General features: G+C 36.2%; 2 protein-coding genes and 1 long non-coding RNA gene across 7 annotated transcripts; 2 read left to right on the forward strand and 1 right to left on the reverse strand.

Moving 5' to 3' along the window:
• The first annotated feature begins 1,428 nt into the window (after nucleotides 1-1,428).
• LOC6640439 (probable cytochrome P450 317a1) lies at nucleotides 1,429-3,272 on the forward strand. Its single transcript, XM_002063172.4, has one exon. The coding sequence runs from the start codon at nucleotides 1,592-1,594 to the stop codon at nucleotides 3,155-3,157; it is 1,566 nt and encodes a 521-aa protein (XP_002063208.3). The 5' UTR covers nucleotides 1,429-1,591; the 3' UTR covers nucleotides 3,158-3,272.
• Nucleotides 3,273-3,277: 5 nt separating this feature from the next.
• Nucleotides 3,278-24,325, reverse strand: LOC6640438 (KN motif and ankyrin repeat domain-containing protein 1). Of its 5 annotated transcripts, XM_047010181.1 has the most exons (11): nucleotides 24,159-24,325; nucleotides 20,305-20,348; nucleotides 13,714-14,024; nucleotides 12,453-12,960; nucleotides 7,412-7,806; nucleotides 5,920-7,355; nucleotides 5,066-5,524; nucleotides 4,757-5,003; nucleotides 4,481-4,693; nucleotides 4,154-4,354; nucleotides 3,278-4,085 (listed from the first exon to the last, which is right to left on the reverse strand). In XM_047010181.1, exons 1-11 carry the CDS (start codon nucleotides 24,308-24,310, stop codon nucleotides 3,915-3,917), a joined length of 4,137 nt encoding a protein of 1,378 aa, XP_046866137.1. In that variant the 5' UTR covers nucleotides 24,311-24,325; the 3' UTR covers nucleotides 3,278-3,914. The 5 variants fall into 5 exon arrangements, with proteins under 5 accessions (XP_046866137.1, XP_046866135.1, XP_002063207.2 ...); XM_047010179.1 differs by lacking the exons at nucleotides 13,714-14,024; nucleotides 20,305-20,348; nucleotides 24,159-24,325 and adding an exon at nucleotides 13,051-13,356; XM_002063171.4 differs by lacking the exons at nucleotides 12,453-12,960; nucleotides 13,714-14,024; nucleotides 20,305-20,348; nucleotides 24,159-24,325 and adding an exon at nucleotides 9,656-10,168.
• Nucleotides 20,928-21,421, forward strand: LOC124460031. The gene is made up of 3 exons (XR_006953988.1): nucleotides 20,928-21,090; nucleotides 21,178-21,219; nucleotides 21,290-21,421. It is a non-coding gene; the product is annotated as an uncharacterized LOC124460031 (long non-coding RNA).
• Nucleotides 24,326-25,052: the final 727 nt, after the last annotated feature.

Raw genomic sequence — 25,052 nt, forward strand, 5'->3', positions numbered from 1 at the left:
AAAACTTACCTCAACTTTGACCAAACAAAAAGTGGAAAACTTTTTTAAGTGTTTACTTTTACATTTAATTTATTGCCAATAATGTATAATCTTCATTTAAGGTAATAATAAAGTAAAAGTTAATATAAACATGTGAAATAAAACAATTTGTTAAACTAAGAACTAGTCTTCTGTAATTTATATGTTAAAAATTAATAGAAAACATTTTAAGTTAATGAAAAATTAACTTTTTTGTGGAATGAAAAAATTTAAAATTTAATGAAAGCAAATAACGTTTAAAAAAAATTAGTAGAAAACATTTTATATTTATAAGTATCAACATTTATGTGAAATAAAAAAATTTTAAATTTAACGAAGGCAAATAATACATTTGAAATGAACCACTGTGCGCTAGAAAATACGTCAAATTCAACTTGATCTTCATTTAGCCAACAATCACTCTTAATCTAGGCTGGCAGCACTGTTACTAACCTTTTTATTCCATGATCATTTTTAGCAGGTCTGGCAAGGCTTTCTAGTTACCTCTACTCACTCACTTTAGTCTTGTTTGGAATATGATTAGATTTTATGACGCGGATTCCGATACGTAATAAGAACAAAAAAATAAACAAAAACAAACAACCAACAAATAATACAAGTTGACAGCTTTTTTTTCGGCTCATTTGGTTTTTTGTTTTCATAGTGGGCGAGCTTTTTATTTTTTAATTTTTGTTTTTTGTTTTGCCATTTAAACGCTAATTTGGCATAGAAAATTAACAGGAAATACATTGAAAGAAAAAGCTTGTAAGATAAACATATGTATTTTTACTATACCCATAAAGATAGTTAAATACAGACCCTTTGTTTTTTTGAACTTGATATAAATAATTTGGCTCAGTGCAAGCATGCCCCACCCCAATGGACAAAAACGAAATCCCAATGAGCAATTTTATCTACAGAACAGTAAAAAAAACCAACCAAATACTAATAAAAGTCTATTAAAAACTGATAACAAATGAAATTGAACTCTCAAGTGGCTAGAAGTGAGCAGGATGGGGAGTAACTGAGAGTGAGAATATTGATATTGGTTACACCAAGGCGACCCAGATGTTGGCCTACAATGCAATTGGTTACAAGTTTCTCGAATTTTTCGTTAATCATATGATCATTATTTTCAATTACCGCATAAACCCTTGGCACTTGGAAAGCATTTAATTGAACCACCAACATGTGGTACTTAATAATAATATTCATCCGTCTGGCTGGCCTCAGTCGAACGCCCACAAATCGTAACTTCTACTCGCAATCCATAAGCTTACAGTGTAGCGCACTCTTAACTGACAAAAAACAAAATACAAAACCAAAACCAAAACCAAAACTAAAAAAAAAAAGCTTCCAACGGGGTCTCGGAAGCGTATCGTAAATAGTCATTCAGTCGAACAACGCGTTTCGGTAATGAACGTAACGCACTTGTTGCCTAGAATACGCTTCGTGCGTTGCATTAGATCATAGTAAGCGACGAAAGGTTTTCGACGGTAATTTCGTTCAGTTCCTTAAGAATATAATATTTAAATATCGTATATATATATATATATATACAAGTGAATACAAAATGAAGAATATGTGGATAATATTTTTGATTATCGGTCTAATCGTACTATGCCTGCTGATTCTGCTAATTATGGCAGCCCGTTATCAGCGTGACTATTGGCGTTACCTGGGCATTCCACACGAAAGACCTAAAAAATTATGGGCCATTATCAAGCAATTGGTGACGCAGTCTTTAAGTACTGAAACTATGAAGGCGGCCCATTACTCGACTCTCTATACAAAATTCAAAGGAAGTGGTCCATTTTGCGGTTTCTATGCCCTGTTGCAGCCACGAGCTTTAGTCTTGGATCGTGAATTGATACGTCAGATAATGATCAAGGATTTCTGGAATTTCAATGATCGTGGCATGTATTGCAATGCCAAATCGGATCCATTGTCGGCCGATTTGTATGGTTTGCGTGGTGAGAATTGGAAGGAGATGCGTCAGAAGTTAGATCCCTCACTCGAGGGGGATCGCATGAGTAAGCTGTATGGCAACCTGTACGAAGAGGCTGAGAAATTATTACTCACGGTGAGCGCAACACTAATGAAACAACCGCATTCGACACTTCATATACAAAAACTAATGAGACGCTACATCCTATCGGCATTGGGGAATTGTGTTTTCGGCTTGGATGCCCAGCAGCGGCAGAAATACGATCTGGATCAATTCGAACAAATGACAGAATTGGCATTGAGTAAACGTAAACATGGCTATCTAATGAACCTGATGATGATACGTTTTCCAAATTTCTGTCGTATTTTGAGAATGCGTTTGACACCCAAAGAGGCAGAGACTTACTTTCTCAATTTACTTAAAGATATTGTGGAACAACGTGAACATTCTGGTGTACGTCGTCAGGATTATTTACAACTTCTACTGGACATCAAAGCCTTAGAGTTGACCACTCACACTTATGAGACGGACAAAGATTTGACGGCTCATTTGCAAAATGAATTGGCAGCTCATGCGTTTGTGTTTCTAAAAGCAGGCTATGAGCAAACAGCCAACACTTTATCCTACGTCCTTTACGAGTTGTCACTCAATACTCATGTGCAGACAAAAGTGCGAGAGGAACTCAAATTAGCCCTGCAGAAGAATCAACAAAATCTCAACTATGAGTGCATACAGTCTCTGACTTATATGAATCAAGTGATATTGGAAACCCTGCGAATGCATCCCATTACACCCTATATACTAAGACGTACACTGCAAGACTATCCAGTGCCAGACCATCCCAAATATGTGCTGTTCAAGGAGCTATTTGTTATTATACCCACTCATGCCATACACCGCGATCCAGATATTTACAGCCAGCCGGATGATTTTCAACCAGAACGTTGGGGTGGACCGCGAGATTCGCTGCGGGAGCAAGGCACTTGGTTTGGCTTCGGTGTGGGGGCTCGCAATTGCATTGGCATACATTTTGCCCAATTGCAAATACGTCTGGCCCTTGCCCTGCTTCTAATGGAGTATGAATTCACATTGAATTCGCGTAAACCTCTGCTAACCATCGAGGATGGCATAGCCTTACAATTGATACCGCTGGGTGTCATCGAGCCAGGCAATGAGGAGAGAGCTGTCTAAGCAAATTAGTCAATGAATTTACACAAACTGAACAAAAATCAAAACAAATGAATGGAATGTAAAAGCAATCAAATCGAAAATAGGTGAATACACACACACACTCAGTATGAATAATTTCAGTAAAATTTATTTTTGTTTTACCTTTTAAATCTATATTAAAGACATTTCCTTTATATTTATTTCTTTTTTGTATAATAATAATTATGAATTTATGTTGAAGTTTTTTCTTCGTGTTTTTTTTTAAATATAGTTTCACAAATAAATATTAAGTATATATTTGCTTTAATTACTATTAAATACAAATTGATTGATTTGTTTCCATTTTTAAGTATGTCAATCGGATTTAGTTTGTTTTGTTTGTGTTAAAATTTAAATCGTTTTTTGTTTTGTTCTTTTTTTTTTGCATTGTCGCTTTGCATTTGATATGGTTGATTGGTTTACAAAAATATGTCAGCTACTTGGAGTAGCCACCACAGGCTTGTTTGCAGTATTTAGTTGTAAAAAAAATTAATCATTAGTTATTTACTCGTAGATGTAAAATAAATTAAAAAGAAAAAAAACACACACATGTGTGTGTGTTGTTAACAACAATTTCTTTTTGTTTTTTTTTTCTTTTTGGAATGGATATTACACGAACTACTTCTACGTATACAGCTCTACTTTCATCTAAAAATGCTAGTCGAAAATTTCTATGATTAAAGTTGTTCAAAAATATTGTATATAATTATTTTTGTTAATTATTTTCATTTGATCTTGGCTATTTCTTGGCTTGATGTTGTTTAAGACTTTCTGCTGTCACTGGATCGGTTGTTGAAGAATCCCCACGATTTGGCAACTTGCTGCGCAGCATCTGCTCATGGACATAGAGCAAAAGTCCGACGTCACGATGACCTGCTTGCCAGGCAATTTTAAATGCAGTGCTGCCATCCTATAAAAACGAAAATATTATTATTAATATAAGATCGAAGGGTGGTTTTCTTTTCAGATAGTTCATACCACATCTTGGATAATTGAATCGCAGTCTGGATTTGATAGTAAATACTTTACAATATCCAAACGTCCATGTTCGGCGGCGCACATAAGAGCAGTACTTCCATCCTCATCCTGGATATTAATGTCGGCTCCATTACTTAATAACAAATTGACCATATCGCTATTACCATGCGACACAGCGAGCATCAGTGCGGTTTGGCAGTGCTGTGAGAAAACAAAATGTACCACAAGGACATACAGGATGCATTGTTTTGGAGAAGGGAAGTTAGTAGGATCGAATGGACGTGTTGCATGTCTTTTAGGTGTGTGTGGGGGCAGCACCTTACCTACCTTTTTGGCTCGTATATTGACATCAGCCATCTGAAACAGTCGCTCAACGACTGTACGATGTGACGGTTGTTTCAATTTCGCCAACGAGACGAGCATCACAGACGTGTATCCGGCGTTATTCATTTGGTTTACATTGCAAACCTTTGAATCCAGCAAAATGGATACCACATCGAAATTGGCATGCGAAACCGCATAATGCATAGCTGTATTGCCCTGAAATAATAATAATTAATTGATAAATTTGTTTATTTTGTCTTTTCTCGAATGTTGACTCACATTTTCATCGGTCAAATTCACACAATACTCAAGCAATGGCACTGATAGCGTTTCAAAATAATCTAAATAGTCTTCAACTTCATTGGGATCCGATTTACCCGTACTTGAATTACGGAACCAATTATCTTGTATGATTGCCTTGGATGACTTAAGGCTAACCGATGAGATGGGCTTTGAGCCCAACTTTTTGAGAAGCGAATCGTTAATCACTTTGAGAGCATCCTTAAACTCTTTGCTTAATACAGTTCTAGAAAAAGAGATTGGAATTAATTAAGTTAATATATAGAATTTGTTATTATCTTTACTTACTTTTGCCTTGGCTCGGATTGGGACTGGGCCAGCTGATGTAATTGAGCCTTGGTTGGCGGTCTCTCTATCACGGTGATCTGGGACTCTTCGCTTTGACTAGATTTCAGAGGCGTACTGGATTTCTTACGCGCCCCTTGAGCTATCTGTGCCTCCAGGGAGGGGGAGGCAGTAGCAACAGAGTGATCTGTTTCATGTTCTTCTTCCTTTTCCGGTGACTGTTGCTGCTCCGGTGAAGTCGATAATGTGTATGAAGCACTCATCAAAGGAGCTGGTGAAGCATCCCGAGACCAACTAATGCTCACACGTTTCTCTTCACGTACCACCAACTCATCATCTCCCAATTGCGAGAGATCTAACGAAGGCTGCTTATTGGACGGCTGTTTGATGAAACTCTGCGACTCTCCGGAGGAGTCCAGTGTCTGGAAGCTAGAGACATTTGGTGGCTTCTCCTGCAACGAACTACAAACAGAGGAAAGTTAATTTTATACTCAAAGTGAAAGACTCTAGTTTACAGACGTTAAAACTAAGGCTGAGCATCCGCTGACCAGCAGCGGATAACAGGTAAAGCCACTCAGACTGGAAAACATTGGCACAACCATTCAGAAATTAAGGATAAGCGATAAAAAAATAAATCAAAAAAATCCACAAAAGAAAAGCAACTGAAGCTGCCAAATGAAAAATCAAAACTGGGCCTGAAGGTCAATGGCAGATTTCACATTTGAGATTTTTTTTCCACTTTGGCCTGATTCGTTTTTCAATGCGCATGACTAAATGGTTTGTGTCTTGACTAAAAAGCTCTTTCTTTGACCCACGTACAGTGGGACAAGGTTGATTGAAATAGTTATGCGACTCACCTCATTAGCGCTTTTCTCTCCAATTTGGGACTGGGGGTGGTCGATGGTGTCACCAAAGTATAAGTATTTTGCCGCTTCAATTCCCTTCGCGCCGGACTAGGACTTGGGAGTTGCTTGGGCCTTGGTATACGCGAATCCGCCGAAGTGGAACGACGAGTTTTTATTGCCGGCGACGATTGTGTTCGACTGTTGGTCCTTGTAAAGTCTTTGGCCAATTCCTGAATGGCCTCCTTGCACGAGTCGCAGTAATTTGCCGCACAGGCTATGGATATATGGGGCTTAACTATATCACCACAGCCAACATCACGTTTATCCACTTTTTCGGTATTGCACGCCGAGTGGCTGGTTGAGCGACGTTCCACCTTTTTGGGCACGACCATCTCATCCGTATTACTGGCCGTGTGACTGATACTCAGCGGTTTTTTAGGCTCGGCGATTTGTTCGGATTTGGTAACACTTCGACTGAGACGTTGTTGCAGGTCTACAGTATCGGTTTGGCTTGTTTTCATTTGCACCACACACTGCACGGCAGCGGGCTTTTGCTCTGGAGTGACTTGAGCTCCGGTTGAACGTACTGTAGTTGCAGATGTTTGAGTGCCAGACGAATGAACATGCGTTTCAGGTGTCTGACAGCCAATGTGCTTGCGCTTTTTAATGGCACTTGAAAGGGATTCACTTTCACCCAAACTAAACGTGTTGCTACGTCCTGGCATTTGGGGAGGACTTGCAGCAGCTGCTGGCTTTGCTTTCTCCGCATTGATAAATGCCTCTTCTGGTCCAGAGGCTACACTACGTTTACTCACTGCACATTTCTCACAGAGCACATCATTTACACGATCCTCCGAGCTGGCAACGGAGCGGACTTCTGGCTTACAGCTGGTAAAGTTTTCCCTAGTCGCCGGTTTGACATTAACGCCGACATTGTAAGAAAGCTTTGGTCTCTCTGCCTTGGTTTGGCTACCCATCTCGCGTTGTTCACGTTGCGGTATATACATTTGGGTTCCCACTGAGATTAGCTTGCTAGTATTCTCTTCCTTTTGCTTACTTAACACCTGTTCGATCTTCTCCTGCAATTGCTGTTGCGAGTAGATGGCTTCAGTTTGTTGTGTGCCCACATGGCGGGTGTTCAATGTACTACTGCCCACTGCTATATCCCGAGTGGCTATCACTTTGGCAGCTGCTTGAATGCCCACATCCCGTCTTATAGTGGGTGAGGGTGAAGCAGAGTTGGAGGTGCTTCGTATCCTCGATCCAAGACTTTCGAGAGACACAGGACTAATACGCTGAGGGGTAAACTGTACAGGAGATGGCACCGTTTTGCTATTGCTTACACCACCCGGACTGGATGGCGAAGGTGTCTGACGTTGACCACGCAACAGCTCTTCGTTCTTCCTCACAAGCTGCTGTTTCTCTGAGCGCAAAGTAGTTAGTTCCAGCTAAAAGTAAAAGTGTGTTAGTCTGTTTTTATACCGTATAACTGGATCTTACTCACTTCCATATCGGGTATAACTTTTACTTGCTCCTCCAAATCCTTCAATCTCTTCAAGCTCAATGCCATTTGTTCTCTTATTTGATATAAGGCCTGAGCATCGGCTTGCGTCTGGCCTCCTTCAGAGTTAACTGGCGAGACCAAAGGACTCTCAACTCCGCCATTCTCTTTGCCGACTTTAGGCTTGTCCTGATATCGTCGAGGTGGCGGCGGTGGTGGAGTCGTTGTCTCCAAGCTTTGTTCCACCGGCGATTTGGCATTGGCTGCCACTGTGGCCTGCACATAACTTTCATATTGGACCTCCGCCGGACTGGGTCTTTGTTGCAATGGCAAAGTATTTGATCGCATAAACAAACGCGGCGTTGTCGATGGTGAACGATTGCCAGCTATACAAGAGTCTAATAAAACGAGAGGATATAAATTTATTATACATATAGATATTAGATTTTGTCGTTTACTTGGTCTTGCTCTATCATTTCCCTTGGTTAAAACAGTTTTAATTTGCAAACTTGCCATTAAAACAGACTATTTACAACTGTAAAGGCTCAGTTCTGTACAAATCAAAATTTAACAATTGTGCTAAAGTTCGCATATATTTTGGCACACCAAATATGCATAATAATTGTGAATATAATAATTATAGACAAAGGAAATATCAAGAAATTATGTATATACGATCTTGCCGATGTTTATATACTCTTACTATTTAATTTTATTTGCTCTACACAACAAATCATCTTATATAAATAGTTAATCTTGATCTAACTCATACTTATTAGCAAGTTGAACTTATCTGATTCCTCTCTATACTACTTACTAAGAACCAAATAATTGTTACTAATGTTTCAATTTGTTATTTTATTAAGATTAGGCAGAGCAGATTAAGAAAGAGGAAAAAGGCAATGGTTTCTCTCCTTTTTATAGTTGGTTATTCAAAGATATTTCCAGTGATAGGTTATAATAAAGAAATATGAAGATCTCCGGAATGAGATTGAAATATATTGAAAAGCAATTATACTTATTGACCTTAAGCCGACATACGAAAGGTGTAATGAAAATATAAATATTATTTTCCGTTTCGTTTCACATTGTTTCTTAAAACTATTTGATATATTAGTCTGATCTGGCTTAGTCAAATACTTTAACTACTAAAAACAGTCAACACAAAAGTACTAAAATATAAGACGACATTGTAAGCTGTTCAAATTAAAGATTTTTTCAGAAATAATTTCGAGATAAACTTGATTTAAAGGCAATTTTTTACTGCTGAACTTGAGTAAGCAATTAGTGATTGATTAAAGACAATTATGCGTCAGTCTAATTAACAATTTGTTCTTTAATTATTAAAAAATTTTTTTTTTAAATTTCAGACTTTTTGCTCAGTTACTGAAAAAAATGCAACAGGGATACTCAAAACTTACAAACCTCCAACAAAGATTAGTTAAATTGGCTCCACAGACTATCTGAGCTCTATCCATTTCGGCTCGACTAATGAAGCTGATCAATATAATATATGACAAACATCTTACTCAATTTACGATGCCCTCTGTGAGAGTATTAAAATGTCATTCTATGAATTGTTTTTTTTTTTTGGAGCAGGTATTATTGTTTTGGTTGCTGCTGTTGCTGATAAAACAAAGTGAAGAGGCAACTGAAATGTTACTTAATATTGATTTTGTTTATCACCAAGTTTTCGGCTTTGATTATTTAGCAGGAGAGAGGGAATGAGTAAGAAAATTGCTACTTGAGTTGAAAATTCTGTCTGGTCATACGCACAGTGCAAAGGCAATTACTCATCAGCAACAACAGCGACAACAGCAACAACGGCAACAACAACAAGAGCAACAACAGCAACAGCAACAACATTGTTGTCAGCCTTGCCCAAGTATTTTTACACATTTTTTTGTGAGTTTGCTGTTGTCACTATTACTTAATACACTCTTGATATATACATATGTATATACCATATGTTCTAGGCCTGTGCAGTGAACTTTTAGTCTAGTCAAAACAAAAACGAAAACGACAAACATTTCTATTTTTTGCCAATTGACAGTGCCAAGTTGGCTGAGAGCAGCAACATTAGCAGCAGCAGCAGCAGCAGCAGCTGTTTTTGTTGGGTTGGTCAAGGCAGAGAGAGACAGACACAGAGAATTAGTCAATGGCATTGACCGCTAGCATAACTAATTAATCAAATGACTTATAACTATAACCGTTAGCTAGTTAGGCTAATTGGAAGAGAGAACCTACAATCATTCCACCAACTTTTTCCAGAATTCGATTTAGTTTCCGCTTTCATTTTAATGGTCCTCTTGTGACGTCTTCGCTGTGGCAAGGTATCATTAGATGTGGCAAACATTTTTCAATTATGATTTCAGCTTTGCGTTAATTATATAAAATAAACAGATCAGATCAAAGCGGTTATCATTGGCGCTCTACAGTGACAGCAATAACAATTCGAACACGCGGCAAAACGTAACACTCACTTTGTATGAATTCATGTTTAATTTTTTGCAATATATTTAACATTATATCATTATCCATAGATCGGGTATCTCTTTTTTTGGAACGTTTCCTTTTTTTTTAAAAAATAAATTAAGTTTGTTTATTATTTTTGGAGATTTTCAAATGGTTTGCTTAGTTTTGAGCGTCGAGATTCGCTTTCCTTTTGGCTTGTCATTTTTGAAGTTTTTTCATTATTTTCATTTTTTTTAAAATGTATTATTTTTCTAGACTAGACAGACATTTTTAAGCGTTTCGTTCGAAAGTCGTCGTCAAACTGCTCTGAGATTTCTCACTTTGGCCATCAACAACAAAAGGCAAAGAGCAGCTAAAGCTAAAAATCATTTAGCAGTATTTAACCTAGCTCTTCTGTTACGTATTACTAACAAAATACAAAAACCAAAAACAACAACAACAAAACCATCGTGTTTTTCTTCCCCGAGAGCCATACTAGCGATAAGGTCGCCGGTTCGCCTCTCAGTAAATACAATTTGTTTTCTGTTTTCGTAGATAAGCTAAATGCACAATATTATTAACAAACGTTGATAATGTTTATTACGAAAATGACGTTACCACAACCTAAGGGGAGAAGTTCTTCTTTAAGGTGAGTCTTTCATGAGTCCATCAGACAGTCAGTTAGCATTTGAATATTATTGATTTTTTTTATTTATTTGTATTGTTTATTTGCTCAATCAATTTGCATATAATGTTTGGTTTTTGTCACGGTTTTCTAAATTTGAGTCAAGGTTATAAAATGTTTGATTTTCAAGTGGTCGAAAAATTTTCAATGCTTTTTCTATTCTGTTGGTCTTAATCTTATCTTAAGTAATTCATTATAAGTGAATTTCTAATTAAATCAAGTTTTAATTTTTCTGCCTAGTGTATTTTTTTTTAGTTTTTTTTGTTGGCCTAAAACAATATTTGATTTAATGATTTATGAGGCTCTGTGATAAAACGTTTTGGTTAACTCTTGTCTAGACTAAGCCTCAAGGTTGCCAAAAGAGAAAAGAAATCAAAAATCAGAGGGCTAGACCAGATTTTTGTCATATGGCGAACTTTTTATACTCTTATTGTATGAAGACTCAGACAGCTTAATATAATCTCTGTACTTGAAAATCAGAAATATATATATTTTAATAGACATTTTTTATGATAACTAAATCTAAAAGAAGTTAGTTTAGGTTCATAATGAGTAAAATCGAACTAAAGTCGATTTATCTATAAAGCAATCGAAAATGCATTTCATTTTATCAAGTTTTATCCCTGTTTTGGCTTCCAACTTCTTCTCTTAAAAGTAAATACTTATACTCTCCTGACAATTTATATTTGCCTAAGTCCACACACTCTAAACGCATTTTGGCAAGTTTTGTAGGGGTCTCCTCCATTTCAGCCACAAGAAAAAAAAAGGGGTCTGCCATATACCATTAATCAATGCCTAAGTAAATTGCCTGTTGGAGCTGTACGCAAAAAAAAAAAAAAGAAAACCCCTCAACAATTTGATTTGTTTGTCTTTTAAAGTTATATTTTTTTGACTTTTTTGCTGCATTTTATGGCAAATTTATGGCATAAACAAATATCAACAACAACATTTGCATGCAAATTGAGCGCCAAATGCGCATTTCAAATTGATTTCAGATATGAACGATCGAAAGAAAAAATATCTATATTTGTTTGCCTTGAAGTTCGCTGTAAACTTCCAATTGAGTTGCAAAAAAAAAGTAAACACAAAAACGAAAACAAAACTTGCATGAGTTTGGCATTTGGCTGGCAGAGTAAATTGAATTATGAATTGGCCCGAGCCGGAGCCATGAAATTGTTGTTCCCTTTGATCTAAAGTTTTTGCGTTTTGGCTAGGTGACAACTTCGTGAGCAATGTCGCCAGAGACAGTGGTACAAAATCAATTGAATTGTTGTAGAAAAAAAACCAGTTTGATATTTGAAGTAAATAAACATAAGTTAATCAAATTTTTAAATTGAGATTGGGATGAAAAGTTCTCTAAAAGTTCTCTCAAGGGTAGCCCTCTTTAATTTCAATTGCATATTTCTATTTCAAGGCTTAAACCAGTTGAGAATCATAATCTCAATCTTCAATTTGTATGTCATTCTTTAAAAAGAATGCTGTAACCAGTTGAGAATTATAACGTTGCAACTAATCGTTGCAAAACCGAAAGGCGTCACCAGACTAGTGTAATATAATATTGTTCTGTCTTCCTGATTATGTCTAATGCTAAAAGCATGTCAAGATGCAGACAACCTATAGCCCTGTGTGCCTCCACTTTTACTTTTACCATGCCCATTGTAAAGTAATTTTAAAGCAGTTGCCTTGGCAAATTTTTCACACTTTCGTGCGTAAAATAAAAAATTGTCACTTGTGCCGCAGCAGCGCTAATTGCTAAGAATAAAATGAAATGAAACGAAAGCAAAAGTAAAAGTCTTTCCAACGGATAGATGATGTCTCATCGTTGGGATGAATCATCATAGGGATAGGGAGAGAGAGCAAGAGAGACCGAGCGTAGACAAAAAAAATTATCTAGTTATGCCTCACCTGCAACATCAAAGTGACGATCCCAGGTAGCATGGCCCAAACGACGATCTCTCGTTGAGTCTTTGTAGGGATCCCGACCGTAACCATTGTTTAGATTGTTATTGTTGCGATCCATGGACATGGAGCCAGCATTATAGTTGTTGTTGTTGCTGTTGTAGTTGCCTAGCGCTTTGCGTCTCTTTACCGAAGTACGCTCCAAAGTACGCTCAAAATCGCTACACACTTCGTCGAGAGCTTCATGGAGGAAGGCTCGTGTCTCTGGTGGACTAATGGCTGGTTTATGCGACTGATAGACCGCAGCATCGCTCTCAACTCCCCCACGTAGCGATGAACAGGTGGAAGAGGCTGTGCCAAATGGTGATTCCGATCGTGGGGGAATGCTGCCATATGTGAAACGAGGCACAGAAGATGAACGTGGCCTGTAGCATGGCGTAGTAAGATATGGCTGGGCCACTCCCCCTCCTGCTGCAGTTAAGCGTGGCGAATCTGGTTCACTTTCATGTACGGCCTGCAAAAACGGTGACAAGTTAATCGCGTGTAAACTCAAAGGAAATCAAGTGAAATGATCAAAAGAGGACCACCCAAACTACCTACTCACCTCTGTTAATTTTGGCTCCACACGGGCATCAGCCTGCCAATCGCCACCGAAAAGACTCTCGAAGCCCAGCATAAATTCCATGGATTTTCGTGATCGACGACGATCACGTCGTCGTATTTCATCCTCGCTGGGCTTGGCCTGGGCCAGAGATTCACAGTAGCGCACAAAGTCCAGATCAATGTGATAGCCATATGGACAGCAATTGCAACTGCGTACTGAACGGTTTTTGCCAATTGATGATGCAGAAGGGTTACCAACTCCATTGCTGTTGTTGTTGTTGTTGTTACCGCTGTGGTCGTTGTTGGAACGAACTGCAAAAAAAACAAGAAAGGGGGAGAAGAATCAAAGATGAGTATCTTCCAAAGACAATCTAAATGTCATGTCACTATCAAGGTCACGTCTGTGCAGTGAATGCGAATGTCAATGGTGATCGATCGTGGGAATGCTGCCATATGTGAAACGAGGCACAGAAGATGAACGTGGCCTGTAGCATGGCGTAGTAAGATATGGCTGGGCCACTCCCCCTCCTGCTGCAGTTAAGCGTGGCGAATCTGGTTCACTTTCATGTACGGCCTGCAAAAACGGTGACAAGTTAATCGCGTGTAAACTCAAAGGAAATCAAGTGAAATGATCAAAAGAGGACCACCCAAACTACCCACTCACCTCTGTTAATTTTGGCTCCACACGGGCATCAGCCTGCCAATCGCCACCGAAAAGACTCTCGAAGCCCAGCATAAATTCCATGGATTTTCGTGATCGACGACGATCACGTCGTCGTATTTCATCCTCGCTGGGCTTGGCCTGGGCCAGAGATTCACAGTAGCGCACAAAGTCCAGATCAATGTGATAGCCATATGGACAGCAATTGCAACTGCGTACTGAACGGTTTTTGCCAATTGATGATGCAGAAGGGTTACCAACTCCATTGCTGTTGTTGTTGTTGTTGTTACCGCTGTGGTCGTTGTTGGAACGAACTGCAAAAAAAACAAGAAAGGGGGAGAAGAATCAAAGATGAGTATCTTCCAAAGACAATCTAAATGTCACTATCAAGGTCACGTCTGTGCAGTTGAATGCGAATTCTTGGTATACAGAAATGAAAGAAAAATGTATCTTTTATATACATCTTTTATTTTTTGGTTTCTTGTTGTTAGTCGCAGCAGCCACACCTGCCTGCTTTCTTGCCTGCCTCAAACACGTTTTTTTTTTGGTCTGAGGTAATCTGAGCACCCCAGACGCAGTTCTCGGAATGTATCCATAAGATACAGTCCAACCGCAAAAATACATATATATGTATGTATTTTTTTTTTATTTGGGGTGCCATATTTATGTTTAATTACGTCATAAGCTAACTAATAATGTTCAATTTAGATAACCATCAAAATTTATGTGATTTATTTTTAATGATTTGCGAGGATCAAAGCAGTTCTGAGCAAGTAATTATTATAATCACTAGCAATAATTTAAAAGAATGAACTTCAAAATGTTACAAATATGTATGTAATTGGTTGAAGATAACGAGATTATTATTCACAATAGCTCAGAGAAGAATAATTGGAGGATACTTTTTTTAACAACCAATATAAACTTATTAAGAACAAGTTAAGCTCAATTAAAAATGTACAAGAATATCTACAAATCTTCAGAACATTAAAGTTTAACAAGACTATGTAACAAGATTTTCGTCTATGGGTTGAATTATAATTCATGCAAATTATCCTTTATTCCTTTTCTTATAATCTTTTTCCTAACATAAGATGAATAGCTTATTCAACAATTTCAGGAAGAACGAAATTATGTGAAATAAATACATAAAAGACAACTTAGTAAGATAATAACTAATTCTCAAAAAATATAACATTTTCCTTAAGGAAATAACTTTGTGATCTTGAAATTAATTGATCTCTGACAACTTCCTTGCATTTTATTAGAAAAATTGTTTACTTTAACTTATTGGGCAAACTAAACTTAATCTTTAAGATATGGTATACATGTATATATGTATATATGATCACTTTCTTTTATATAGGTACTTCTTACATTTATTCTATATAGATTATCAAAGTTCATACTATATATCATGTTCCGTTGCAAAAAGTTACCACAGATAATAGATAGATCTTTAATATTATTAATGTGTTTTCTACCCTTTTTTTACCGACTTTTTTTTTTAACTTTAGAGCTTTTGAATCTAAATATCTAACAAATTTAGCAGTTTATAAAATAAACACAACGTGCACACTTTGGATCACTAAAATTTATACTATCCTTTATACTCATAATTTAAATTCAAACGATATTTACAACTAAATATAATAACATTCTTAGGACCCAGACAAAGACTAATTTCATCGACGACAATAAATTCATAAACAATTGCTAATTTTTTGCTTTAAAAGAGAAACGATAAACTCAAGTTTTCAACTTATTTGTTTATCTTAAAGATGCATTTACGATAACTTTTATATAATATTCATTTTCAAGGTCTTCACTCACTTTCTTCGTTTGGTTTTTTCGACTCATAAATAAGCCATAAAACACCCAACCAAAATATATTCCACATTTTTATTATATCCTTTTTTGCTTTTGTTTTGTTTTCACTTGGTGTTATTTCTTCAAGACAACAAATATTGACTAGGCTGACCTCAGCTCTACCATAAACATCACGGCCATCGCGTTAAAAGAATTCCGATTGTGAATTTATGCCTCCCTCAAATCGTTATGGACGTCCTCGACGATCGACCACCGCACTCTTAGTATATCAAAAAGGGGAAAAGAATCCAAATCGAATTTCTATGTTTTATTCATCATGCAGCAAAATGAAGCGATAAGATACGCAAAGCGGCGTTTTGCCATTTGCTTATCATCAAAACACAGTAACGAAAGATAAACTAGAATCAACTTTAAGCTTTTCAACTAGCCATCTGGCGCCATCTATTTGTTGTGAATCGAAACCGAAACAGTTTCACTTTTCATGACTTTTCATTGATAAAACTGAAAATAGTCAAAGTACGAGTCAAATGTGGGCGTAGTGTCTGGTTAAATGTTGTGAAAGTGTTTTTGTTGTTGGCCACGCATATTGATGAGCAAGCTCATAGACCCATAATTAACAACAGTCAGGGTTATGGCCATAGTCAGTCAGAGCAGCTTATCGGCTTAATTACACCCACGCCCACACACAAACACACACACGTTAACACAACCGCCTACTTAGTACAATCTTGCCACACTAATCAGTGTTTGAGGGCGTCACTCGTTTTGGGGGCAAAGAATGCGGTTTACTTAATGATCCCTAATTGGCACTTAACAAAAATGTTCTAGCAACATTTTTAGCAACAAGTCCAATTATAGAATGTGATAGGTAAGTGACTTCTTTTAAAAGGTAATGCATAAAGTGTCTATTATAACAATCACTATAATAGACACTTAATGCATGAATGTTACAAAAAGAAAGAAGACAAGTAAGTACGTTAGCACATTGGGCATTTCGAAAAATCTCTCTTTTGAGCAACAAAGTTTGTTCAAAATGTTTCTATCTTTAGTTAGCATCCTCTAAGGCGCTATGCAAATGTTTGATTCGTATTAAATACTAGAGCACTTAAGAAACGAATTGCATTATATGTTTGTATTAAAATTCTTATTCCCATGAGTGGGCGTACATAGATGTACTTATAGTTTTTAGGTTGAATTGGGTCAGAAAGGAAATTCGGCTTTGGAAATTCTCTAAAGAATTCCAAAATTTTTCTGCAATTTTTTAAAATAAACTAACTAAAGACAAGTTTCTATGACTGGGATTCAAAAACTTAAAAAATTAATCAACGATTTTAAAATGATTTCAAAATAAAAACAGATACTTAAATTCTCTATAAGTCCCTAGTCTGTTACTTAACAGCATTTTGGGCACTAAATTACTAAATCTTTACTGACTTAGCTTTCTCTTCGCAACAATTACTTTAAATCTAAAGACGAGTTTTAGGGTTTTTAACATTCACAATCTCTTCTTATTTTCTATATTAAAATATAATTAAAAATATGAAAGTAGCTACTTTCGGTTATGCCGAAAATTATATAACCTTGCTGTCATTAAAATTGAAATCTTATTGTAATTCCAGCTTTTTCACCGATTTTTATATACCTCTTGATGAATAGTGGTCCGATTCGAAGACGTTTCACAATTTATTTCAGAAAGGTAATAAAAAATACGAAATCGAACTGAGGGTGGGCAGACAGCTAGGTATTACTATATCGACTGAGCTGATCAAGACTACCTATATATACTTTATGATGTCGAAAACACTTTCTTCTACAAACATCTAACCAATTTTATTATACCCTCTACAAGAGTACACTAATTCTGCCATTTACACCAATTTTTCTCGATCTATGAAATAAATTCCCCTCAAACTTCAAGTTTTACATTATTTAGAAATTCATCCTCATTGCCTTATAACTAATTTGACCGATATTTTCCTCCAATTCGTTTCATTTCATCTTCATTCACCAAATGCTGTTTATTATTACTCGTCTTGATTTTACTGCAATCCCCAAGCCTTACTCTATATTTTAATTCGTGGGCGAAATTCCATTTAAACTATAAAAGTTAAACGGAGTCCAATCTAAAACCACTTTTCCGACCCAAAGACGATTAAGATTTTTATCAAATTGAAGTTCCCCTAGTTTCCCTGCCCACGTTTGCTTGATGTCAGCTCAGAAATTATCTCACCATCAGTCGCACAACTTTATTTACACAACATAACCCCCCACTTCCTCATCTCCCCTTCCGTCCTCTTCGTCAGTACCTGACACTATTTAGCCCTCTTTGCACGGTTCGAGCCATAAAAGGCGCCTACTTACAGTGACATAAATCGTGTACTCGACTCACATAAAAATTAAGAAATTAACCCAACTTCAAGCGAAAGACTTATGTATTACGAGTAAACACAAAATTATGTTCCAAGCTGGGCACGTTGTCATACAATAAAGGGGTAAACCGCCAAAAAGACGGCGGGGGCACGGCGAGGGGTGTCCACATTGCAAATGTAATAATGACTACATTTTTAGCGTAGGCAAAAACTACAACAACAACAAATTTAAAGATACAGAGAGAGATACACAGATGCGGCAAAAACGGCGGCGGCATACAAAATGAAGCCGGGAGCTTCATGAATGAAATGCCGAGTGACAAAAACGAATAAAACTAAAAGAAATACTAAAAACATACGTATGTATGTATATATAACATAAAATTGGAAACTGGTTGTCGGCCGGCATACTATATATGCGACAGATGGACCAACAGACCCGGGCCTGACTGACTGACACATGTGTAAATACAAATTTGGCTCATATGGCGACAGACGGATTGGGCGGGGGACTGGGAGGGACTCAGAAGGGGACTGGGAGGCTGAAACTAGAGGTTGTCGCACTGTTTGGGTAGGCGGTAAGTGCAGCTGCAGCTGCTGTTGTCCCCAACGGCTAATGAAGCTAACGGTGCAACACCAACAACAAAAACAGCCACAAATTACCGTAAAGCGCAAAAAAATATTTAATTATGCAAAACACGTGCAACGCTGTTCGATCTAATTGCATGTACCGACTCACATGACAGACGAACAACAACAACACATAAAACTACTACATACATATACTAAAAACTAATGAAAAGTAATGGAAAATATATCTCCATCTTGCCGAAAGGTCATTAATTAGATACTCTATCTTAGAGGCGAGTTGTGATTTTTGGCTTACAGATGGAAATATGTTTACTTCATGTAGGTCCATAATATTTAATTGAATCAATCGACCAAACTAGTGAGAAAGAATTGCCAAATATGTTGAAGTTATCTTTTTTATTTGGTTTTTATAGAAGAATATAATTTTTTGAAAAATGACGATCGAAAAGATGGATCCATGATAAAAACAAAATATGTCTACGCATACCTCATTCCACTTTTTTTAAATTGAACAATCAAAATATATGATTTATCAAACTAAGAAAAAGTACTTGAACTAATTATAAAATTTGTGTGTTTAATCATATCAAAAACGAAATCAATCAAATTATAAACAATTGCAACTCAATGTTGTTTAGATAGCGTGTAGTTCAAGGTCTAGCCCAGCCTTCTCTTAAGATAGTTAGGTTTAGGTAATTACCGCCAAAAGAAAAAATCAATCTGAGATAAAAAATACTAAGACTTTAGTTGACGGCTCTAAGAGCATCATTGTATTGTATATTTTTAGAAATCACATATCAAATTATATTTTATTTAATAAATATATTTTCAACTTTTCATTTACTTTTTCTGAGATTCAGTTACCAATTGTTTTTTCCTTAACGAAGAAAAAAGGCTACGACAATTTAACTACATTGCTATTAGCTTTATTATGTGTTTTTCAACAACTTGCATCCTCAAAGATTTTTCTTTGATTTGGCTTTTAATTGGCTCCTCTTTGACATTTTTCTCTCCGCATTTATGTTTTTATTGCCCAATTAATGTGGGGGCCCTTTGCGCCTTGCGGTTTCGGTTTCGTTTTCGTTTAATGACTTTTCAACGCCTCATGAAGTTTTGCTACGAAGAAATGGCTAATGAATTCGGTATAAATGTATATGAATGTTGGCTGTGTGCTATTTGCACGCAGTTTAATTGATTCAATTAACGCCAAATAACCGGCCACGCCCACATGCCTAAAATGAAACTGTCAACTCATATCCGCCTGTCATAAAAAGAAAAACAAATTGCAATCTGAACCGGATTTTTTTACCAACTTTTTCTTATTTTGGTTTTAATTGAAATTTGCAACTGTTGCCAAAACTGATTTGGCTTAAAAGAGTTCAACATTCCAGCTTTTGCGTGGGTTTGGCCCAAATGGTTTGGGCCTGGTCAGAGAAGGAACAGCACACACACACACACACATGAAAAGTGCGTTTTTGGTGTTGAAACTGGCGCCAATCTTTAAGCCAGGCGCTGTGACAAATTTTGTTTTTTGCCCAGCATAAAGTTAAGAGCATTGTTAACACAAGCACTGACAGTGGGTGTTAACCAACCAAAAAAAAAAGACACACACACACACACACTCACATATTCATGTGAGGGCGTCAAGTTGACCCACATCCACACATCCGATTCGGTTACTACTCGCTTACTGCCTGTAGAATGGCACATGTGGGCATATATACATTGATATGTGTAAAGTCATGGCTATAAAATAGCAACCCACGACAATTCTCCTTTTTATTTGCTAGTTTTATTTACTTACCATTTTCCTCAATGAAGGCGCGTTGACTTCGCAAAACCAGCGACCTGGAACATGCCAAAAAAGAAAACAGAAAAAGTGAGATTTTTTTTGCATTAGGAAACGAGTAGATAGCATTGTTTGTTGAAAGAGTTTTCCAAGATTAATTTTACTGGCTGCATAAAATGAAAGTGTTTGCTAGTAACATTTAAGGGTCTTTTTTAACTCTATTGATATGTCAAATTTTTTAGCATTAAAAGGTACTTAAAATAAACTTTTCAAAGACATCTTTGGTTCTTGAAACCAAAAAACGAATATTTGCCTTTATGGCTATGTAGAATAAAATGAATTTAAAATTAACATTAAAGCCTAAATGGTATAATCTTGAAGCGGATTGATAACAACCCTTTTTTAAATTTGGTATTAATTTAATTTAATTTGGTATTAATTTTATTTGGTATTATTTTAATCATATTTATTAATCCATATTCTGTTGAATAATTTGAAATCTTATTATTATTATCGTAAAGCTCCATTTCACAGAGTGCGGATGTGATAAAAAAGTTCCCTGAAGATGGGTGGTCGAAATATATCGGAAATAGAAACAGAAAACAAACTGTTTTTAAAATTTGTATTCCAAAGGATTGACCTCGAGCCGGCGAAGCATATATTATAACAATTGGAAAGCTGCAAAAACACCCATTATTAACAACCTTTTTTTAACTTTAATATTTTTATCTTTTTACTAATCCAAAATAATGTTCATTCAAAAAACGAAACAAAAATATTCTTGCAGTCGACTATCAGTAGGTACATATACATTCATGGTGAAAAGAATTTTATAATCCATATCCAACTAAAGGCCTTTTCATACTTTACTTGTCCCTACTATCTTAGAGTATAGATCTACAGACTAGGCCAAAATCATTGGGCTTTAAGGTGAGTTAAGATTATATTCACTATAACCGAAAACAAGAACTCTCTAAACAGTTTTTTTCATATTTTGTAGGATTAATCTTTCCGCTTTCTTTCAAACTCGAGGCCATTTTCGGAAAGCAAAAAAAAAATGAGAAGATTGTTTTTATAGCATTATTTTAAGCAATACAAAGTTCTCAGCAATCTTTTCTACACTCTGGAATTAAAAAATGCTGCCTAAAATCTTACAAGAGGATATTTTAGATAGTTGTAAAAATATTTCACATAAAATCCAAATGTATTTTTTATTAAAATTTCAACACTATAAAAGTTTAAATCGTTAAATTCCCAATCATCGATCACCAAAATTTTTATCGACAGATAAACAATATAAATATTGCAAAGTTGCAACATACACACACACACACACATACACACACACACAAATACTTATTAAAAGAACCTCAGCTCTAAAAAGAACTTGGCCAACACAATTGTAAATATTTATTTAGCCATTGACAAACTCTGACTGACTGTTCAAATACTAGGAACAGATTTTAAAAATAAATCAATGCAACTTACAGGGGCATGCCACCAAAAGTATGTATGTATATAAACTACTCACAAAACACACACACACACACACACTTGCTCTTAGAAGAAACATGAGACTCAGATATTTGGCGGTGATGTGGTAGGGAAGAAGAAGGAGGAAATTATAATAAAATATATCAAGCTGTCAGCATTTTGTTGTGAGTTCTTTTCACTATTTCGTTATGCTTGTCGCCCCTTTTGTTCTAATTCCATGTTGTTGTTGTTGTTGTTGTTGTCGTCGGCATTGTGGAAAGACACATCATATGACATCTTTTGGGGTCCAGCACCACCATCACCACAATAATCTGGAAAAGGGAGGAAGACCCCCATCATCCCTAGCCCCTTAACAACCAACGATCCCTCTCCATCCCTTCTCACCATACGGCACTCATTAGTGCATTTTTAGAAAATGGATTTTTCTTGGAAATAACATGCGTGAGGCATTTTTCCCGCCGAGCCGAACAGAGAAGAGCCGAGCAACGGAAGCTGCAATTATATTTTGTAATTTTGTTTACAAGGAAAAAACAACCTGCAACAAAAACATTTGCCATATCTTATTAAATTAATTGCTTGTCATGTTTGCTGATTTCTCATGTTTTCTTACTCGAATTTATATGATTCTGTCTCCCTCTCTCTCCATCTATCTCTCTTCTTTTTTTTTTTTAACAAATGAAAATTTTGACTTTGTCTGGCAATTTGCTGCCATATTTTTCGTCCATGCGTTTCGAAAATTTATGTAAAAATGAAAATTTATGCGTCAACTGATTTATGCGATTTACCAAAACAGAATGAAAGATCGAGAGAGACTGTGGAGGTGGTTAGACTGTTGCTTCCTCCCCCCCTTCCCAGTCAACCCCCTGCATCCCCTTGAGTTTAGTTGAGTTGCAACCAAGTGGAAGAAATGTTGCTGTAGCATCGCATCAAATATTTTTGGAGTGCAAGACCAAATTAATATACGTGTTTATGATTATGATACACGCATCTATATTCTCTATATGATTTTTCAGATTTTATGTTTTTCATTTTTCTTGACTTTTTCGTCTAGCCACAATTTGATGTCAGAAGGCGGGGCAGAGTCCCATTAGTTTTCTCTCTGTTTGTGTGAGATTGTTTGTGCTGAATTTTTTTTTGTTTTCAAAGTTGTCATAATTAGGAATTAAGCTAATTGGATTTGCTTCATGTTTTTCGGTTCTTGGCTGTTGATAGTTTTTGTTGCCTTTTTTTGATAATTTGAAATATTAAAAACCTCCCACATTGCAAATTCAAATTAAATGTCAAAATCATTAAAACTAAGTAAGAGGTGTGGCAGATTGTTGGTCCCATCAAAATGCTTTCCAGAAAAGATGAAAGAGAGAAATATCCTATATGACAACTTCGTTTAATTAGGAACTAAAAGATCTCACAGTTTGGCAAGCTTTTTGTTTAACCCTTTCCTTTCGAAGATAAGTATTTTGGCATTATTTAGCTAAGCTTAGCTCTGGTTTTAATCAATTCACATATCAGAAATGCATCACTGAAGATCTTGGTAACTGTTGATGGGAACAACTGAAATCATTGCAAAAAGTCAAAGCAAAAACTTAGTCAAAACTTCAATATCTTCAAGTTGAATTAACTACAAGCAATTGTTAATGGTTTTTTAATCCTCCAAACCGCTTACAAGTGGTGGAAAAGTGTTGTTCATGGAGTGTTTAAAAGAGTTTTAAATTACCAAACTTCTTCGTATAACATAAAACATATAAGGTGCGCGAAATAAGTAAGTGGGACACTTCGTTGCTATCTATACCAACTTATGTATGTACAAATAGAAATTTTGGTATCGCAAATGACACTTACACAAATCATATTTATATTAAAGTTAAAATTATATTCCCTTTGCAATTTTCACAAGAAAGCAACAACAACTTTTTGCTTCTGTTTCATTCTGTTTCATGGAGTTTTCGAAAGAGTTTCAAACTACCAAACTTCTTAGTATAAACATAACATATGTACATATAGAAACTTATGTTTTATGTTATACTAAGAAGTACATATAGAAACTTAAGAAATGCAAATTCAAAAATTATATCTACATTAAAGTTAAATTTATATTCCCTTTTGCAGTTTTCAAAAGAAATCTACAACAACTTTTTGCTGACAAAACAAAATGCTATTCGATGACTGCGCACTTGCAACTTGTTTTCAATTAACATATTGGCTAAATAAATTTTGTTTTTTAAGCTCATCTCTCACAATTAACACACTGGGAAAACAAGTTCACACCTATCAACACCTTCACCAATGACTGTTCAAGCTAGTGTGCTTAAAACAGTGTGTTTCTGTAGACTCTAGTTTAGTTTGGAGGCATTAACATTAATATCAATGATTATTACCTCCAAAAACGCTTGACGGCTTCCTGTTCGATGGGCGTCAGGTGCCTTATCTTCTCGGCAAACTTTGACTCATCATAGCCCAATATGAAATCGCTGGTATTGAGGCTCATGCCATCGACAGCGACACAACTTTTATCACTGAGACACTGCATACGTAATTCTCTAATGGCCTTTTATTGGATGGCATTCAATTAGTTAGCATTTGGTCATTTATACGAATATATATATTTTTAGCTAATTAATTAACTTTTTCAAGCCATTAGTGACCATGGCAACCACAGAGGAATTGGAATACATTCTTGCACTTTTTCTTTCACATATATATACGCCCGATATCTATATATATAGATTTATTTTTCTCTTTCTTTTTCTTGTAGCTGTAAGCGAGGTAAACGCTCCGCGCTCGAAAATCGCTCGAATCGAACTGAAATGAAATGCGTTGAAAGAGAAAAACTTCACGAGTTGCCGCCGCCAACAGCTGAACTTTATGCTATATATGTATGTAACTGTGTGCACAGATAGATGATGTATATATACATATAGTTTTATATATACCTATACATGTGTGTCTATATATTTGTTTTGGTTTTTTTCTTTTTGTTATTTGCTGAGCACCAGCAGCAGCGACAGCAGCAACGGCATTGGCAATCACAGAACTCCAAACAAAACTTGGCTTAAATTGACACAGAGAGCAAAAGACAGACAGAGATGGCACGAGGCTTATCGATATGATAATTAATATAAAAAAAAAGACTGCTTAAATGGCAGTTTAACTATGTATGTGTGTAACACAAGCAAACAAAACCAGTTCCCAACTTTGCTGTAACACCTCTTGCCCGATAAGCCAAGGCACTATCTCTGTGAATGAACTTCGTATACGCAACATTTAATGAT

This window comes from Drosophila willistoni (genome assembly GCF_018902025.1).
Source record: "Drosophila willistoni isolate 14030-0811.24 chromosome 2L unlocalized genomic scaffold, UCI_dwil_1.1 Seg196, whole genome shotgun sequence".
Lineage (NCBI taxonomy): Eukaryota > Metazoa > Arthropoda > Insecta > Diptera > Drosophilidae > Drosophila > Drosophila willistoni.

Coding starts and splice junctions, on each gene's coding strand:
- LOC6640439 (XM_002063172.4), top strand. CDS start 1,592: ATGAAGAATATGTGGATAATATTTTTGATTATCGGTCTAATCGTACTA.
- LOC6640438 (XM_047010181.1), bottom strand. CDS start 24,310: ATGCAGTGTCTCAGTGATAAAAGTTGTGTCGCTGTCGATGGCATGAGC. Junction 7,807..12,452: donor TCGTCACTTTGATGTTGCAG/GTGAGGCATAAC, acceptor TCGTTTTATTAG/ACTCTTGTATAGCTGGCAAT. Junction 5,525..5,919: donor GAGAGAAAAGCGCTAATGAG/GTGAGTCGCATA, acceptor CTCTGTTTGTAG/TTCGTTGCAGGAGAAGCCAC.